At 42.4% G+C, this 20803-nt stretch overlaps 1 protein-coding gene across 4 annotated transcripts in view; it reads left to right on the top strand.

The window, feature by feature from the left end:
* Nucleotides 1–20803, top strand: part of arhgap24 (Rho GTPase activating protein 24) — a 97126-nt gene that overhangs the window by 59639 nt on the left and 16684 nt on the right. For 2 of the 4 annotated variants that reach the window (XM_083793683.1, XM_083793686.1), the window contains one exon: nucleotides 18561–18683. In XM_083793683.1, coding sequence (XP_083649809.1) covers nucleotides 18561–18683 — 123 coding nt within the window. Of the gene's footprint in view, nucleotides 1–190; nucleotides 210–8941; nucleotides 9056–18560; nucleotides 18684–20803 lie in introns of those variants that run through there. The other 2 variants (XM_083793685.1, XM_083793684.1) reach the window with 2 other exon arrangements.

Below are 20803 nucleotides of genomic sequence, written 5' to 3'. Positions count from 1 at the left end.
GGGGAGCATAGTACCAGTTGCAGCAACAGCAGCAGCAGCAACAGCGGTGCTGTGGGTAGCAGAGGGAGACCCAGCTGATCTGTGAGCGGCAGAGGACAGGACCAGATGAGGAACACTCTGGAGCGTACCATACCATCAACAGCTTCTGTTTCCTCCCAGAAAGGGGGAGAGACTTATTCTGTTACCCATGGATCTGAACTCCAACCCAGGTCTGTGTTTTACATACCCATACTCTTGAGGGTTTTGAATGTTGCCGCGTTTGCTTTTGACTAAATGGCACTGTGCTGTACATTTTTTAACTGGCTAAAGTAGGCTTTTAGTTGTTAAACCATACCTGTTGATTCCAACAATGTTCCAGAACGTTTTCTCAAGCTCCGTCTTGATTGGTCGGATCTATGATGAAAGGGAAAGTGTTGTCTTATCATATTAGTTAATGGCTGCTTAAAAAGTTCTGTCTCATAGATAATTATTGTGAGTGACTGTGATGAGGAATATGGCATATACCGCTTGTGTTCTGCTTTCCCTATATTGTCGAGATTTTAATGCAGTTTAAGTGCCTTGAGATTTTATTTTTTATTTGTTCATAATTGAAAAGATGTCAATAATGGAATCATTTTACTGTGAGTGTGATGTCACACATTTTATTTCAGAAATACTGTTTTAAATGAGCAGTATTTGCTATTTGGTGATACAGAGTGATGAGATTGATTAAATGAATCTGATAAGGCTATCAAGTAATTAATATTGATCAGTAGTTGGAGGGAAGCCATACACTTCTTTCACTCACTACAGTATGCCCATAATCTGACCAAACAATGCTGATTCTGTTAAATGGCAAATGGAATGAGTTTACAGGTTATTTACCTCTTTTCTATAAATTAATTAACTTATATTACTCTCATATAATAATACCTGGGTGGGTGGGTGCTTGGGTGGACATCACAAACGTAGCATGCCCATATATGGAGACCACATTGAACTAGATACAAATCTAGTTTATTATAATAACTGTAGTTCCCACCTGCGATCAATAAAGGTCTGTTTATTTTAATTATGTAATATTTAAACATTCATGTACCTAATTTGTATTACTCCCAAAATAATACAAATAATACAAATTAAATTAAGTCACTGAATATATGATATAAAACATTTGCAATATTTGTAATCATGATGTAAGTAATTCATGAACATTTATAACTATATCTATTCTCCCTCTACTTGTCGGTACCTTTACTCTTATGTGAATACGTAAAAAAAAAAAAAAAATGTAAATGGCACTTAACATATTATCCTGGAATGGCAAACGCATTTTAAGAAATATACGTGTATGTAAAGTCCTCCTGCTGAAGCAAAAAGTATTAGCTTACACATTCTGAAGCATTTTTAGCAGGGTTCAACATGATGTGTGCCCTGCAATACACGCCGCTATAAACTTGTACCTTTGAATAACCACCATCAAAGGAATAGAAAACATGCAGCTTTGTAAGAAAACATTTTTATGACTGGATCAGATTTCACTTAGCTGTGGTCCTTCAGGCGGCCCAACGTGCGACTGAATTCACAGCTCCCAGCCTACCTATAAATCTACCGTGGAACATCTACCTATAAATCTAGCATGCTAAAGATGCTCTGAAGCCTGAATGTAAAATAACAGAGAGGAGAGAACGGGGGGGGGGGGGGGGGGGGGGCTACGCTGTGGGGAAGAAACCTTGTATCTCCATATTTCATTATTATTATTATTTTCTAATAAATGCCCTATTTCATACATTAGTTGTATGACGATGTCACGCGATGCAATGCGATACGTTGTGATATTATAGATCTGCTGCTACTTTTCAATTATCTCATGACAAAGGAACACTATGTTGAAACTGAAATGAGTCAAGTTCGCTCTACCTGCTGAGCCAGTGCAAACGCAAACTATGGGAAATGGTGTACTGTAAACTATTTACAGTACACCATTTCCCATGGTTTGCGTGAGTAAGCGAGCGAGGGAGTGAGAGAGCGACTGACGTAACAAGCAAACGAGGTTGTGTGATGATGGAGGGTCCAAGGGTCGGGGGGGGGCAATACTAAAGACCACTTCAATCTGTAAATGCTATCCGGTTAATGCACCGTGGACTGACGTCAACACCATCTGAATTAATCTGAGGAGAGGATTACCTGAATGTTCACCTATAACGACAGTACACTGGCATTACCTAGGCAGCGTTCACTATTCACGAAAGCCTTATTGATTCTGATTTAATATGACAAGAAGCCTCAAGAAACTAACCAGAACCATCATCCAAAGTTCACACGCAAAATGCATGTACGCACATAAAACCTAACCTCATTGTCAGCATTTCTCGGTCCTTCCCCCAGTGTCTCACTCTCTCTCTCTCTCTGCTCTAGGCTTACTGCTCTTTCCGACAGGCAGTGGTTTGGTCAGCTTTGTTAGAGTCAACAACATGGATGTGAAGTGGCGAGGCAGACAGGAACGTTGTGATCCTTATTTAACCCAATGTGATGGACGTTGTCCAATGACAAGTCAACAGTACAGTCCGCGATGCCTCTGTTATGTGTACAATACATTGAATACAGTATGTGCTCAAACTCACATCCTGAGTGTTAAAACTAGTGTAGAAAATGGACCCGTTCAGAATCAGATCTGTGGATTTTATTTCAGAATTGGTGGAATAACGGAGAACCCCTTCTGCTTGCATACAGCTCAAAATAGTATATCTTTAACTTTTCATGTCTATTGTCGTTGCAAGTTTGGTCTTTCTAGGTGGCATTATAAATGTCTTTAACCCATTCTGACCGGGCACCCATTTTGGTGTCAGCATCATGTTATGCTTTAGCTATTTAAAAATAGCAGATCTACAAGCTCATATCGCGCCACCGAGTGGCGCGATATGAGCTTGTAGGTCTGCTATTTTTTTTTAAATCGAAGAGCGACTGACATTTTTAGAATCTGATCTTAGGTCAGAATGGGTTCATCAGACCAGACCGCAGACAAGACAAGCACCCTGTGCTCAGTTCCTGAGGCTTTCAGAGGTCAGTGTGTCTCCATCTGTCACTTGTGGCTGTGATGAGTGCAGGTGTGTGTCTGCAGGTGTGCTCCTCATCTCTACTGAAAGATGGCATTCATTCACGAGGAGCAACAGGTGTCTAGTAGTAAAGTCTAATTCAAAGAAAGATCCTGAGCATACAGATGCACCCATATGGGACCAACATTACTCTCTCAGTTAGGGTTAGGGTTACACCCACAATTTTCACAGTTTATTTATCTTTGTGAGTTAAACCAGCGGTTCCCAAACATTTCCATGCCAAGGACCCCTACATAGACAATATAGGGGTGAGAGTCAGACATATCGATATTGCGATATATCGCGATATATATCGCTGCAATAAACATATCGTATCGTCCTCCTAATATCGTGATATTGATGATAGTAGTAGTAGTAGTAGTAGTAGTAGTATGACTAGTAGTAGTAGGCTACCCATTGTTGTGGACAGACAAGTTGTAGACAAGTTGCAAAGTTACAGTCAGTGTTTTACTGTTTGGAGGAGGCAAGATTCATGTACTTATTGGCCAGTTTGTGACACAAAACATATTGTAAGATTTTGGAATATATACATAATTCCATTCCAGATTTTTGCCTTTCATGGTTATTTTTTCATTTTCAGTTACTGATATTGTGATATATTGTTGACGAAATCTCTTGTAATATAGGACTATTTTGTATTGCAATATCACAATATATCGAATATCGCCACAGATATCATATCGTGAGGTGCCCATATCATCCCACCCCTAATAGCCATAGTCTCTGATATTGTGATATTGTGATACAGTAGCTTAAAACACTTTTGGGGAAATAAGATGACCAGAGGGACGACTCTGGTCATCTTGCATGGTACAGACAGACAGACTCAGCACATTTGGTCTGTGGGGAAGCCAAAGGTCCATTTGGCACAGCTACCAGGATGAGATTGTAAAGGATGAGCTGTCACTGTGCTCCATACAGTACATCATGAGATTTCTCATCAACTTTAAATCGCTGAGCCATGCAAAACTCCAGTGACTAGCACACTGTTACTTATTTTCTGTTAATAACACAATTTTCAACACGTAAGATTGCCTAGACAGAGAAACAGAGTACTACCCTACTACCCCTGGGTCACAGCATTATTTTTTCTCTTGCAAATCCTGTAGAGAAATCTTAGGTTGCGTCATATAAGAACTGTTCCAAAAATAAACAAACCACCCGGTCGATTTTGTCAGTGACTCTGTCAGTGACTGTGTCGTTTATGATATTGATTTATATATTTTAAAACATATATATCCATATATGAATATGAATAAAATAGCCTGGCTGATTTGATTATTTCTGGAACACACTCTGGAACTCTTATATGACGCGGGCAAAACAGGAATTAATTGGCACCGTACATATTATTCCATTGAGTAAATATAGGCTGCCATTACAACATTTAAAGAATGCACGTTCAGTACTACTATTACTTGACACTAGAGAGACCTTCTGTGGAGCCACTCTAGTCATTCACCCAGATCTGTGTGAAGTTTCCTTTGATATCCTGCCTCTCAGTAGCGTTGATGATTTACCAAAAGACTTGTTTATCCCATTCTGACCTGAGATCAGATTCATACGAGGTTTTCGCCGGACACACACTGGTCTGATGAACCCATTCTGACCTGAGATCAGATTCTAAAAATGTCAGTCGTTCTTCGATTTTTCAAAAAATAGCAGCTGCAGACCTACAAGCTCGTATCGCGCCACTCGGTGGCGCGATATGAGCTTGTAGATCTGCTATTTTTAAATAGCTAAAGCATAACATGATGCTGACACCAAAATGGGTGCCCGTTCAGAATGGGTTATAGAGTCAGACCAATGTATCGGTCTTGCTGATAATATTTCATCCATTATTTGACTTTTGGTATCTGATTTATACAGCTGACGTATCACGATTTTTAACAACTTTCAACTTTATTTAGGACATGCCATTATAGGTGAAAACATCCAACAAACTATTTTTAAATAGCTGACCTACAAGCTCACAATGTGTCACATTGCGATGTGATGCTGTTTTTGACCAGCAGTTTTTCAAATGTATTAGAATCGATTCTTTTTCTTAAACAAAATATTGTTCAAAACATTGGTAATCGATGGTCTAAGACTCTCCAAAAGTGGGATTGAGTAAATAATCTGCCATCGGTCACCAGGCTCTACTTCGTCATATAGTACACACAGTGTAGTGTGACTGGCGTTGCGTGCAAGTCTTCAGGTGACAGCAGCTGCCAGTACTCAGAAAAACTCAACAGTCCTAAAGGTTTTAATTAGCTTTTAATCCCCTGTCAGTAGCTGGTGAAGCTGTCACTGGTCTTAACAGTGCACTCCACAAGGATTCTGGCATTCAGACAGTCGTGCGGCACGTTGCCACACATGATCTTGGATTGAACAGAATGTTTGTGGTCTCTTCTCACTTTACACCCACGATATATTTTGATGTATTGAAAAAGTTGTCATTAGCTGCGAGAATGACGTTATAACCGAGGCAAATGTGGGCACGGTGACATTAAGTGTCCTGTCAAACCAATTATCACTTCTAACTTCTATTCCGATAAAGTGATGTCTGAGCCATGTTTCCTTTTCTTGAAGTTGAAATTGATTCCCGTTGCATAATGGTATATTTACAGCAGCCCTGGCAGAACACACAGACACAACTCTTTATTTAGTTGGCATGGAATCAGATGCTTGGCTCATTGTCAGCAGAGTTATCACTGGACAGAGTGACCCATTGCTTTACATGCTGTAGGTCTTGATGTCTGTCAACCATACTCACTCCTACCGTCCAACAGGTGCCTTTAAGCACTGCATAGTACATTAAACCCATTTAGATCTGGAAAGCATAGATGTGTCATTTTAGACTTTAAAAAGATATATAGCCTCCTGTAGCAACATAGGTTTTCCAGAAAACAGATACTGTAGGATTTAGAAGGCATTTTGCTTCTGTCGGAGATCTCTTTTTCAAACATTTTGTGGTTTTCCGTAAATTAACGCCCTACTTGATCATACTACAGCATCAAACAAAAGTACCTAAAGTAGCAGATCTACAAGCGAACGTGTAGATCTCAAACCTTTTCATGTGAAGGACCCCCAAATGGTATCGTATTTGGCCGCGGAAGTGAATCATGTGAATGAGAACGTGATGCTGAGGCGGCCCAATGAACCGCCGGCAGAAACGGCACTGAGTTTCCTGACTGAACTTGCTTTTGTGCATGTCTGTGGCAGGCGTGATGCTCATTACAATAATAATCAAAATCTTCAAAGTAACTAGTAAGTATAACTAAAGTTTTCAAATAATTGTAGTGGAGTAAAAGTATAATATTTGCCTTTGAGGTGTTGTGGAGTAGAAGTACCGGTAGGCCTAAACTGAGCAGCTTTATGGCGGTATCGGGGTGGGGGTGGGTGGGGTATGGGGGCCCTGCAGGGCAGCCAAAACCGCCCCAAGAGTTATTTTTCAAGTAATGTTTTATTCGTTAGAATAAGTTCCGGACACCAGAATGCATTGTGCTGTATATAGTACATAGACTGAATGATGATGTCATACCGTATAGACTTACTGCATCTCAGTCGTAGTGTGTCAATTTGCACATGGATTTAAAGAGTTTTCGCGTCAATGTTCTGCAACAGCACTTCCACACACACAATTGGTCCAATTCCTTGCATTTTGTGGCACGTCCTCCGGCTCTCCAGGACACAGATATCCAGCTAGGAGGAGTGGTGTCATGTTTGCCCGTCGGCGACAAAGAATGTGAGGCGGACCTGGCCATTGTTCCTTGTCTTATCTGATGTCATGATTTCCATGGCCCTGTGGGGGCGTGAGAGGGACAGTCTTGGTTCTCCTTGACCTAACCTTTGTGATGCTCATTATGCACCAGATGGTAATGGATAGCCAAAGGGCCTACATACTATATAGCCTATGCTCTCTATCAGACAATGGCTTTAGGGGCTTAATTTGAGGTTTGCATTTAGGTGTCTCCATTCTGACTTTATCTATTGAGGAGCAGGGACCACCGTGATGGTTGGTAGACCCCCCCCCCCCCCCCCCCCATAGGCTAATAAAGCAGCCTATGGGTTGGAGGTAAGTGTAACAGGACACCTAGTGTAGATACATGGAAGATATAGGCTCAGAAACACACCTGGGACAAGGTTAGACACATATCCACCATATAGCCTGTGGCCTACGACTGCACAGTAAAAGTGTTATTTCAATAGTATATTGTTTAAATAAACTGATGCTAGGTTCTATGACTGCCACGTTGCCACTTTGGCCATGTAAACGTATGTTTTCTCATGCCAATAAAGGTACTTTGAATTGAATTGAATTGACTGCCACAATGCGATTACCATTTCTTAAGCTTATTGTATGTCGCTCTAAATAAGAGCGTCTGCTAAAAGCCTAAATTGCAACATTTTACGTGTAAATCTCAGAATGTGTACAAATGGCACCAAATGATACGGTCCATTTGGTTCCATTTTACCCATTTTAGGTTTTACGTTTGAATTAAGTTAATTTAAACAAATGTAGGCTACATTTAAAGATCACATTAAGTTAATTAACTCTGAGAGTGTACAAATGGAACATTAAGGGCATATTCCTCATTCTATGTGCCTTTTATGAAGGAAAGCGCTGATGCCTACAGCATCTTTTCTCTGATGGAGAAAAAAAGAAAGAAAAACAGAAGAAGGGACGGGGGCGCCAGGCGATAGCCCTGTGGAAAGTGCACAATATTGACAGCAAAGCTTTAACTATAGGTGTAGGCGTAAATTAATGAAGCAACTATTAATGTAGTGATTTTGTTGTAGACACGCCGTCAGGCCAACGCCGACTTGCCTGTGTTTCTGCTCCTGAGGCTGGCTGTCAGACCCCTCTCCTTGAGGGCATGGCTGCTGCCTTTCTTGGTGTGGGGCAGCGCAGCTGACGCTGGTGAATCTGCAATATATATTAATAGGTCTGCCTTTAAGAAACCACAACTGCACAATGGATATGGTGAATACTATGTCATTTATAGTATGTGTGCAGTAGTTTAACATACTGTTTTGTTTGGGAGTGAGAGGAGCAGGGATGCTGGCGGTATATCGAGTGTGGGTGAGGCCCAGGAGTTTGAATCCTGGGTAGGCCATAAAAGATGGCAGCTTTAACATACAGTAGCACTGTGCTGTAACTCGAGTTGGAGATTCTATGTTTGCTTGTCGGGGGAAAGAAACCCACAGCCCCTTTCAGAGTCACGCCGAGCCCAATGACAGATCTGCCTGTTGTTCTTCTCATTATAGTTGGAAATAGGAGTGTGTGTGGGGGGCGGGGACGGGGGGGTGGGGGGGGGTGTACTTGTGAGGGCTAAATGCTACTATAGTATACTAGAATTTTTGGAAATAGTAGGATAATTTCCCTGCGCCTCATAAGAATAATTGGTTGTTTCTTGGTTAGAAAATAGTTAGGCTGTGTGTGCTTGCGTGCGTGCGTGCGGTTTCGTGTGTCTAGCCTGTGTGTGTGTATGTGGCCGAGCCATTGACTTCATGGTCCCCTCCACCCCAACCCCAACCCACTGCCCGCCCCCCCCCCCCCCCCTCCCCCTTTCAATGCTCAACTCCCCCTTCTTGTCTTTCCGTCTCACACCCTGTCAGCTGTGCTCACTCACTCAACCTGAGCCGGGGCCAAGAAGAGAACCGAGAGCCGCTAGCTGCTCTCTCTCTCTCTCTCTCTCTCTCTCCAGACTGAGTCACTTACATACATACAGTACAGCACACTGCTGCTGCTGCTGCTGCTGCTCCGACCTCCGGCCACCGTAACACACACGCATCCGGGACACTGCAGTCGCGTTCAGGGTCCCTTCTTGGGGGGGAGGGAGGGAGGGAGGGGGGTTTCCTCAAGCCATATAGGAGATTGGAGGGGAGCATGGAAGTAGTGGTCCATCATCATCATCAGCCGGTTCATCCTTTGCCAAAGTATGGATTATCAGACGTTCCATCTTCAAGCTCAGGTAACTTGTTATTATGGCCACGGTTGCCATTGTTTTGGGCTGGAATTCCTGGCTGGCTCAACATTTACATGAACTATTCTGTGAGTGTGTGTACAAGTTGTAACCAAAGTTACACGTGAGATAACTTAACGCGCAGCATATGACTCGGTACTACAGAGTCGAATGACCATTTTACTGTGTGTAGCCTACAGTTTCATTCTATAACCTATTTCCTGGACTTCCACAGTTCTTTTGTTACTGGACCATCAGTTGGCAGCATTAAAGGATAACAGGTTTCTTTTGCAGCAAGACGAGGTCAGGTCCGTGCAATGATAATTACGGACCGAGAGTCTCACCAGCAGCTGGATCTTTACAGTATTTAAACTTTAAACCACTTAAACTCTTTCAAGATGATGAAATAGAATTGAACCCTGTCTAGCATTTTGCACACGTGAGCGTGTGTGTGCGCGCCCTCACCGTGCAGCAAGCTTGTTGCTTTGCAAAGTGATAAACTGTAAACGACATGCATAGAGTGATTTCCTGCGCTTGTCGGAGGTATTTATGACGCGTGGGCTTCTGAGAAGTTCCCAGACTATCATTAGACACAATATTGAATCTCAACTTGCCTCTGCTTGCATGCAAACAAGAGCGCTCCTGCAGCCAGGATAAGGGAGAGGAGTGCACTGTTACACATATAAAGTGATGCATTCATTCATTCACTCATACAGTACACACATACACACACACACACAAAGGCAACACATTCACACACATGCATTCAAGCATGCATAAAGAGTGAGACACACACACACACACACACACACACACACACACACACACACACACACACTGCACCTGGGGAAACATGACATATGTTTTAGTCATTCAAAGCTAAACAATGCTGAGCCAGGATCTGAAACGTGTGTTTTCCGTTCTAGCGGCGTCTGTTTCCTCCATTCTTGGCTAAGAAGCACAATCAAAGTCTGTAAGAATTTCAGATTTTCACAAAGCAGTTGCCACAACTGCCCGCTTAGAACTGCCATATACTGTAAATATAATTCAGTAGCTTTGGCTTTCCATAATGCTTTTTATGCTTTTTTTTCTTTTCTTCACTTTTACACACGCACGCAAATTCAAACATTTAAACAAATTTGACACTTGACACTCTCAGAGGTAAATGAACAATGAGTATGCTGCAGTATACAGTAATCTGAACTGCCAACAATCCGTGGAACAGATCTTCTGTTGTGCACGAGAATATGATCAAAGTGGACACTGTAGGAGAGCCAGTGTTTGTGACTAATTACAGCACAGTGCCAGCCCTTGTTGTCTCCTACCGTACCTATTTTGGTCTGTAAGTCCAGTCTGACACCATGTCTAGCCTCTTATTACACTGCTTTTGACTTCACAGAACCCCCACTTCCATATGCATTGGTGCCCCCCATTTGATATGATTTCTATCGCTGGGACCCCAATCTACACTGTACACTTCTGTGTTAATTTTACTCTGCAAGTGTTCAATGGAACCAAAGAGTCCATTTGGTTCTATCTGTACACCTTTAGAGTTACATATCGGCTGGGGACCCCCTGGAAGCCCCTCAGGGACCCCTGGGGGTCCCCTGACTCCACATTATACACAGTGGGTTACAGAGGGCAACAGAAAATGTACATGCACCATAATTCACTATTAATTACAAAGGAGTAATTTATTGATATATGCTTCGTAATCTTAATAATAACCTTCAGATTTTCTGTAGCTCATATCAACTGAATGTTGATGATCATGTATGCAACTAACTAACTAACTATGTAAGTACTAACTTACTTACTTCTAAGTAACTAACTAACTATGTAACCAAAACTACACATCTAGACTTCCAGACCATGGCTGTGGTTTCAATATGTTGTGGTATGTATGACGCACGTGTTGTACATTTAAAGTGTGCACTCAAATTGTCTCAAGTGAATACGATGTGCAATCTTTCTAATGAAACGGTTTGTGCCAATAGATGCTGTAGGACCTTTTGATCAACTTCCTTGCCAATTTTGGTCTCAGCATAAGTGAGACACTGGCATGCCTCCGCAAGGAGACTGAAACTTCAGCTCTGACTAATAGTATCACTGTATGTCAAGGCATGATAAATCAGGGGAGGTTCAGGTACAGTGATGCTGTGGTGGAGAACCCCTACAGTCACTGGCAGCAAACTCCTGCCAGCATGGCTTTCATGTAAGAGGCAGTGCCCGCCAAGGTGCATCAATCAATGGTTTCCATGGTAACACAGCATCAGCCTCTACATGAACAGATGGTGATGTGTGTGATGCACAACATATTATTCTTTGTAATGTGGAGGCATCTTAACTTCATCCAAGCCAAGGTCAGTTAGGAATCTGATCAAATTGAGCCTTCTGTCAACTCCCAGTTACTACTGGATAATTAAATTACCTGTCATGTTCGTCCTTTGCAAGCGAAGGTGACCAATTGACTTAACGTCGTCTTGTGGGTGCGAAGATGGCTAATGAGGCCGGTCTGTGCATGGAATTCCTATTGCAGTGAGGGCATGTGATGTCCGGGGGTTGGCTAGGTGAGAGGGAAGAACTGGCTCTGGTCTTTCGGAGTTGACGCTTCAGTAAACACTGTAGACGTAGTAAATTGCACCAATGTTTTTTCCAAATCTCTTCAACCAAAATAGCCGATTTTTCAAGCTCATAACGCATCCCATTGCGTGAGCGTGTAGATCGGCTATTTTTTGGCTAATGTTCCCCCAGGTGTGATGCTTCAAGAGGTCAACTATACAGGGGACCAGACCTTGTAAATCACATTTGACTTGAAATGAAAGCTGGAGATGTGAGACAGGAGGAAAATGTTTGTTTTTCACACGGACGTGTGCATTCACTGGTTACCAACCTTGCTCAGGTTGCGCTTTTAGCCCGAGACTCTCGGCCATTGATTGACATTTATTTGATTAGGGAGGTTAGAAAACAATGCAATGGTATTTGGGAATGTTTGAGGTTCGCAATGGCGACAAATAAGGTTCCTCAAACAATCCACAATGGGTACAAACAAAGTCATAGCATCTGAATAGCAGCTTTGTAGGAAAAACCTCATTCTTGTTAGCAATATCCCTACTGTGAAAAAGTGAGTTGTTCAGGCTCTAAGCTACTGTACCTACTGTAGTACCAATTTCATAGTTTGTGTTGTTGTGCCGTTCATGTGCTGATGAGATTTGTCCAACAGATATAGGCTCAAAATCCAGCCTGGATTTTGGTCAGCATTTTGCCCATATGAAAACGAATTTAAACAGGAAGTTCAAATTCACCAAAGGTCTTATTAAAGAATAGCTGCTATGCTGCATTGTATCCACATTGCCACATTAGTAACGTTCCCTCGTTCTTTTAAATAATGTTTTCACAGTTGCTGTTGCTGTGTAATTTAGGCAGTTGAATATTGCTGTGATATTATGGGAAACCACTGGGCCAACGGGCTGAGTGTTATATTTACTGTAAACACCTGTAGTCCTTGTTCTTCAGACAAGGTCTGCCAGACATCAACAAACAACTATTTGGATGTCATACGTGGTGGAAAGTAACTTAAGTACATTTACTTATAAGTATACTGTACAATTTTGAGGTGTTTGTACTTTCCATGAGTATGTCAAATGTTCTGTACTTTTACTTCCACTACAATTATTTGACAACTTTAGTTACTAGTTACTTTGTAGATTTTGATTATTATTACAAAAAATACATTAACCCCTTCAACCCTATACATTTCGGCCTTTTGAAAATAGCCGATCTACAAGCTCACAATGCGTCGTGATGTAAATGTTGATGCAGATACTTTTGGTACTTTTACTCAAGTACATTTTGAATGTGGTTACTTCTACTTGTAACAGAGTACATCTACATTGCAGTATTGCTACTTAACTTGACTTAAGTAAAGCATGTGAGTACTTTTTTTCCATCACTGCATACACATACAGCCGTAGCCCTCTCATATTCAGTTAGCCTTGAGGAGTTGTAAGCCTGTGAGTGTCTGCGCTGCGCCTGGTATTCAACTCAACCTGTTTCAAACAGCCTGGGAATGTAACCACGACCTTCCTCCGCTCACGCTGATGCTCCTGGCATCACCAGCAAGGAAACATACAAATATAATATCCATATCTCTGTCCTTGATAGGACACCAGTGAAACAGGACACTATACACAGCCACAGAGAAGTTAAAGTTATAGAGATAGTTAACCCATTAAGCCTGAGATCAGATTCTAAAAATGTCTTTTACATCCTGACAGTTTTCGGAAAAAGCTATGTTTCTATGTCAGTCGTCAGTCATTTTTCAAAAATAGCAGACCTACAAGCTCGTAGCGCACCACTCGGTGATGGTTCACGAAAACGTGAAGCTTCAGAAATAAAGAAAAGGGTCCTGGCGATGCTGCAACTGCCACTCTTTCAGGGGGTCGTGCAGTGTCTTTGTTTAATACATAGGGTTACCGGGGTTTGGGGGTTAAAAAATCATCATCATCATACATCATCTCATTCCGGCCAATCACAAATTGCGTCCTCACTTTTGTCATCGATGTTTGTGCTTACGCTGGCCTAATGTGCATAAACACTCAAAAATAGTCCTAGGAAACCGTAGCAAAACAATGTTTGTGTTTACTGTCGTTTTTTATGTCCAGCTTTTGGTGCATGTGCAAACATGTTGTCCTACACAAACATTAAATTCCCATTGACATTGAATGGACAACTATTTCACGTCATGATGATGTACAATGATAAGAGCGCCAAACCGGGATCCGTAAATGAACCGTGCATTCATACAAGCACACATGCACATGTATCATAGACCCTAGGCATTTTCATCAGGATCGGAGACAATAATCTGAGCGCTTAGCACAGACAGAACATGGTGAATGTTTATATAAGTAGCCTCGTTCCCAGCATTTTCTCATCTCCGAGGAGAAAAGCCTGCAATGTCTATAGAGCAAGTTTAATTTGCACTTCCTACTTCCTACCCGGGTTGCTTTTCCCCCCCATTCTGAATTCCCATAGACGTTTTGTAAATCGCATCATATAAGAACTGTGTTACAAAAATAAACAAATGATCCTGGTGGTTTCACTCATGGATGAAGAATCAACTGACGGTGAGAAAAAGCTAATGTTACTACTAGAAACCGACTATATCAAATATGAGTGACTGACTATTGTAAACAATACAGAGACACCTCCCCGACAATATCATATCACAGAGACAGTTTATTTTTGACCCAAATCACCCAATGTTATTCTCCATAGAGAAATTACTTCCACAACCCAGGGGATGAACGAGTGATGTCAGGACTGGGAATTCCGCAATATGTACTTCCCCCAGAAACTGTATTTTTCAACCAACACTCCAGTCCTTTTCATGCATGGGGAAATGTAAACAGATCTGTAAAACGTCATTTCCTTGGGCGGTACTTCTACCAAATTCCAATACTTCCGTTTAGACACTCAACCGCCTAGATTTTGCCCAGCATGGTATGCAAGTACTGAAAAGAAGTGTAATATCAGCTTTATTTTAATTGTGGTGAAATCAGCCGGGCAATTTGTGAGTGAATGTTGAAAACCCCTGCCTGACATTTGGGTGTTTTACAGATATTTTGTCACGATATGAGGGGCGCTCTAGCCTCTTATCATACATCATCATACATCACCTCATTCCGGCCAATCACAATTTGCGTCCTCACCTTCGTCTTCAATGTTTCAATGTTTAAACAAACACTCAAAGCTGGCCATTCATTGTCAATGGCATTCAATGTTTATGCTAAGACAATGTTTGTGTTTACACAGACCCTCAAAGCTGGACATAGGAGGGGCTAGCGCCCCTCAAAAAACGAATTCACAATGAAGAAGGAGAACAACTTCACCGTTGTCTTAGTGCTTGAAGGTGCTGTGCACGAGGTTCTTAACGCCGGTGAGGTTCTAAACATCTATTATACAGTAAATATCTGTGTGTGTGTGTGTGTGTGTGTGTGTGTGTGTGTGTGTGTGTGTGTGTGTGTGTGTGTGTGTGTGTGTAAACGGTGCAGTCCCAGACGAACAGGGATGCCTGGTCACTGTACTGTATTGTATACCTCAACTCTGAGGTCTAATCCTGGAAGCTGTCCATGTGCTAAGTGAGTTTGACCCCTGACCCTGCAGTATAAACCATCTGCCCAACAGCCAGCATGGACCAAACTGGAACATCAACAAGAACAGGCTGGAAGAAGCGCTCTGTGTTTGGTTGTGACAGCCGCGGTATGCTGTATAATTCATCGCACACTTGTGTAATAGTTTCTCAACTGCCGTTTCGAGAAGGAAAAACAGTCGACACCGGCACCGGGGAATAACATTAAATATCTGTGTGACAATCAGTGTAAATAATACCATTTATTGGAGCGCCTACTGTATGACTACGGACAGTGTGATCGTTTGCCTCAAATTCTGTAACTAAGGTATAGCTCAATCACCGCTGTAGTACACTGGTTCTCAATATGGGGTCTGAGGACCCCCAGGGGTCCTTATGGGGGTTCCAGGGGGTCCCCAGCTAAATGATTGATAGGTTGGGAACCAAATGGACCCTCACCGGTTTGTAACTCTGACAGTGTACACAATTGAGGAGTCCCCTGGGGTCCAGTAAGCCCCAGGGGTCCTAGAGGGGGTTCCAGGTGCTCCCCAGCTAAATGATTGATAGTTAAATTTAAACACTGACGATGTTACAGCGTAGGTCACTGAGATAGACCTTTGGCCTAATGCATATAAACTGGTGGTGCTTGGATTTTAAAAGGTTTGAGCATCAACTGCTCAATTATAGTTATCATACCTTAACTACAGTACCCTTGTAAACCTTGTAAACCCTTTAAGTACTTGTTTAAGTATACCCTTGTTGACCAGAGGGGTATATTTGCAGGGCCCCTCTCCTTTTTGAGGGGCACTAGCCAGTAGCCACTCCGATGCATGGCTTTTGAAGATTACGTCATGACTCGTGTGGCAGCCAAGTCTATGGTATTTTTAATGCACTTATGAATATGATGTAAATCGTTTGCTGACCTAGTCTATTGACTTTGAGGATATTACAATGTTTGTCATCAGATCGTTAACACTACACAAGTCCTTTTCTTGAAATCGGCTTTTCACACTGCGCTTGATCGTCGACAAGGGATCACTTGTCGACGATTCTTTTTAAACAATTATTTGGAGGCCCACTTGTAATGTCCTCCCAGCCCCCCCACAGGTTGGGAATCTCTGTTTCTGGAGTGTCTCATGGTTGAGTAATAGGAAACTTTCACCGGCGCAGTGATTCAGGACATCCTACAGCATGTACACAGGAACTATGTGTGGACAACAGGACATGCCAGGAATGTACAGCGCTACACTCACACTCTCTGTTTACATGATCGCCCTGCAATGTGTCACGCCAAAAAACTCCTGAGTGTCCATTTAACTCTGAGGCTCAGGATTTTGGAGTGTGTGTGTGTGTGTGTGTGTGTGTGTGTGTGTGTGTGTGTGTGTGTGTGTGTGTGTGCGTGCGTGTGCGTGTGCGCGTGTGTGATCTATTTTGGGTGGTTCAGTTTGCCTGTCCATTGCGGTAATCCATAGACAAGGTGCGTTTTCCAAAACATAGTAAATCGTAATAAATCATCAACGTAAAAATAGTCTGCTCCTGCCATGGGTAAAGTGAGAAGTTAATTTACGGCGGCTAAACAGAAAAGAAACGTCTCCCCTCCTCCTGTCAGTCTGTCCCTATCTCTCTCTCTCTCTCTCTCTCTCTCTCTCTCCATATCTCTCTCTGCCCCTCTCTTTCTCTCTCTCTCACACACACACACACACACACACACACACACAGTCACACACACACGCATGTTGCTGCCTGCAGTGTTAAGCCCAGTGCTAAAGCTGGGTGCTCGGCGGTGTTACAGGAAGACCTCTCATTGTTGATCTCCTGAATTGGAAGTGTTTAACATACAGTAGGTCTGTCTGTCTGTCTGTCTGTCTGTCTGTCTGTCTGTCTGTCTGTCTGTCTGTCTGTCTGTCTGTCTGTCTGTCTGTCTGTCTGTGTCTCTCTCTCTCTCTCTCTCTCTCTCTCTCTCTCTCTCTCTGTACAGTACTGCTTGGCCACTGGCATGGGGAGTTATTGCACTTTGATCTTTGGCATTACTTGTCAACCACTAGTGGAATAGCCTCACAAGCCCGTCGCTGTCGCTAATGGTGCTGTCTGAACACTGGCTCTACATTTCTAAATGGAAGAGTAGGGAGACCACCTCCACTCTGCAGTGTTGAGGCCTAAACCACACCAGTGATTCGCCACGCAACTCCTTGCAAACAAACGGTTGCGAGTAGTCGCATGGCTAGTTGCATGCAACGTACCTTTGTCCCCAATGGCGGTTGCAAGGAGTTGCATTGGTGTGACATGTCCTTAAAACTGTTTTGTTGCAAGGAGTTGCATTGGTGTGACATGTCCTTAAACCTGTTTTGTTGCAAGGAGTTGCATTTACTGTATGTGACATGTCCTTAAAACGTTTGATAATCACTGCTTTTACAGTCATTAAATTAGGTGATACTCAAGTTAAAGGGACTTCTTCACCCCTTTGCAACCAGATATTTAGATGTGGACGACTCTGTGCTCTGACCTGCTGTCACTGTTACTGTTTTCATCACTGTGCTTTGACACCAAGTGGTCACGTTTTTAGTGCTCCCAATTCACACTGCACATTGGTACATTAATTGTATTTTTGAAGAAGTCTATCTGTCTGTCTGTCTGTCTGTCTGTCTGTCTGTCTGTCCGCCCACTTATGCAACAATCCTTTTTTTCCTTCTTTGCCCATTAGATGTTGTTTTCAGTGAGAATACTATGTTGCAAGAGCAGTCGTTTAGTTCTGTCAAATGAACACGAGATCTGGCCTTGCCTGGAATGATGTAATCATCTTGTGCTGTATTCCTTACATACAGTCAGTGTGCAGCACATTCATGGTGGGCAGCATGCTCATCTTAGGCTACAATCAATGAATCCAAACCCCTGGGGGTTGGATGGAGAAGTGAGGAGAGCAAGAAACATGAATAATTGAACCACACTAGATGCCGGTTTTGTTGGTGAATCATTTGAGAGAATGAATTGTCACCTTGTTTTGTATTAACCACTTAAGGCCTATACTTTGTCATATTGTGACAAAAACAACCACCCCATTGTCTTTTTATTGCTCATTTCATAAACACATCAGGTATTGGGTATAGGCCTACCATTTCTATGTGTGCGTGTGCGCGTGCGTGCATGTGTGCGTGCGTGCGTGCTGGTCATAGCATTTATTACCCAGCAAAGGATATCACACCTAAATAAGCAATACCGTTTCATTGAATCATTCGCATAATACCCTTCTACTAACGCTTCTTTGATCTTTCCAATCAACTGTAGGATTATTATGACTATTCTCGATTTGCCCCCAGAAAGACTGAAATGCTACAGTAGTATACAGTATATTTGACTGCTGTATATCTTTCTGTGTTTCAATAGGGGCCGACAGAGAGCGAATGACAGCCAACCATGAGACCTACCTACTCATGGCCAGCACCCAGAATGACATGGAGGATTGGGTGAAAACCATTCGCCGGGTAATATGGGCACCGTTTGGTGGAGGTCAGTATACTATACACCTTAGAATTCTCAGTGTTCTTTTAACTCTTGAGAGTGCCCAAAACGTGGACCCTCGGGTCCATTTGGTTACATTTTGTGGACTTTCAGAGTTACATGGTTTAACGGTAGTGTAAGTGATTTTCGTTGGTTAAAATAAGTGTTAAAAAGCTCTATATTGTTGCCCCTTGTCCATTACCTGAGTAGAAACAATTAATAGGATACCATTGATATGGTTGACTGTACGCCATTTTCTTTTCAGATGTTTTCCATGAGCTTTCTATCATCTTATTATAGTATGCAGTGTCACTGAGCAGTATGGGTTGGAGGGTTAAGGGATTTCTTTCTCTTTTTTTCTTTCATTTTGTTTCATATAAAAAAAATGTATTTCATTATCATAATGTTTAACAATTTATAATCTGTTCAATAAAAACATATTTGACAAAACAAAAAGCTCTATATTGTTGCTAGTTAGTGTTTGTTCAGTAACAGGAGTCTCCATGTCTCTCCAGCTTGAGACTGAAACTGGGATACCAATTTTATCCAATCAGGATAGAGAAGGCAGTCAAGATACAGATTAAACAAGTGGAATTGTAAGTGATGACACAAAGAAATGAGCAGACAAAATTGGAACTGGAACACAATAAAAATTAAGCTACTCTCTCCTGATTGGCTGACATTTTTACACCTACCTTTTCTGTTTATTAAAGAGCTGGAGAGGCAGGGAAACCCCTGTTACGGAACAAGCACTCTATAGCAATGATTACTATTAGAATAAAGTGATTTAACCTTTAACCCATTTTGGGCGGGCACCCCTTTTGGTGTTTTAAACATTATGTTATAATTTAGCTATTGAAAAATAGCAGATCTACAAGCTCATAGCGCGCCACCGAGTGGCGCGCTACGAGCTTGTAGGTCTGCTATTTTTGAAAAATCGTGAAAATGTGCCTCAAATTTGGAATATATTTTTAACGTTTTTTACTCAAATCTTTGCATATTTACAGATGGGGGTCGGTGGCCAATTACAGATCATTTTTGGGGTCCTTGACATGAAATATTGAGTGATATAGGCCTAGAAATTTCAGGAAAAAAAAGATTTAGAAGGCTTTTTTTATTTCGATGTCAGGCCTAAATGGGTTAAACAAAAAACCTTTTGTTTAAACCAAAACATATCACTTACTATACCGTTAGCACCAGACAGTGGCCTTGTGGTTAGAGTGTCTGCCCTGAAACTGGGAGGTCGCCCATTTATGTGCTATGATGTGGCTATGATGTTGTGGTCAACGTAGGTGTGTGACATGCTATTGACTGCAGTGCAGTGGGCGGGCTGACGTCCGTTGGCCCGTGTTCAGTGTGTTGTGCACGAAACGGGGCACATGTCCAGTCTGTGAGAGCTGACGGGGCAGCCCGGACAGGGCCGCTGTGAATAGACGACGCTGAGTTGGCCTCTTTGTTTGCAGTGCAGAGAGCTTGATGTCCATTGCAGTTGACTGCTCTTCAAAAGGACGAGTCATTTGTCAAAGATAGCACCGGAGAGATGTGGCTCCATGCCGGAGTGGTTTGGTGATCTCCCTGTAGCACGTCACACACACACACACACACACACACACACACACACACACACACACACAGTGAGCCTTTGACATACTGCAGTAGCAGCAGATTCAAACTAAGAGCCTATTGGCTAGCCCCAAAGGTAAGATTTATATCTCCAGTGTCTCCATCCCTGGTTGGCGACGGACCTCCAAAAGCGAAACGGCATCAGAGCTGGAAGCCTCTGTCATTTTGCTGCCATGATCGGCTGCTGAATACTCTCCATAGTCGTTGAGTTAGCCGTTGACCCGCTTGGAGCAACACTTGGACAAGGGAAGATTCAAAAAGAGCCCCCAGAGACATGTGCAGCTGTGGTCTCGACATTTGGATCCTTGGAGATCTTGCTGATGGTAATCTCTATGTGTGGGGAAAGTCTCTTCCTCCAAAATGGTTGCATTCTACAACATTTGTGTTATGCTTTATTTATGTTATTGTGTACAAATTTACCCACTTTAACCCTAGCGTCCCTATTCTGGGGATGTCATAATAGGTGAATATTTGGCAGAAATAGGCAAACATTCACAGAAAATAGC

Source organism: Protomyctophum parallelum (genome assembly GCF_964188405.1).
Source record: "Protomyctophum parallelum genome assembly, chromosome: 21".
Classification (NCBI taxonomy): Eukaryota; Metazoa; Chordata; class Actinopteri; order Myctophiformes; family Myctophidae; genus Protomyctophum; species Protomyctophum parallelum.
The sequence above is the reverse complement of the archived record's forward strand: the minus strand, read 5'-3'. Positions and strand labels throughout refer to the sequence as shown.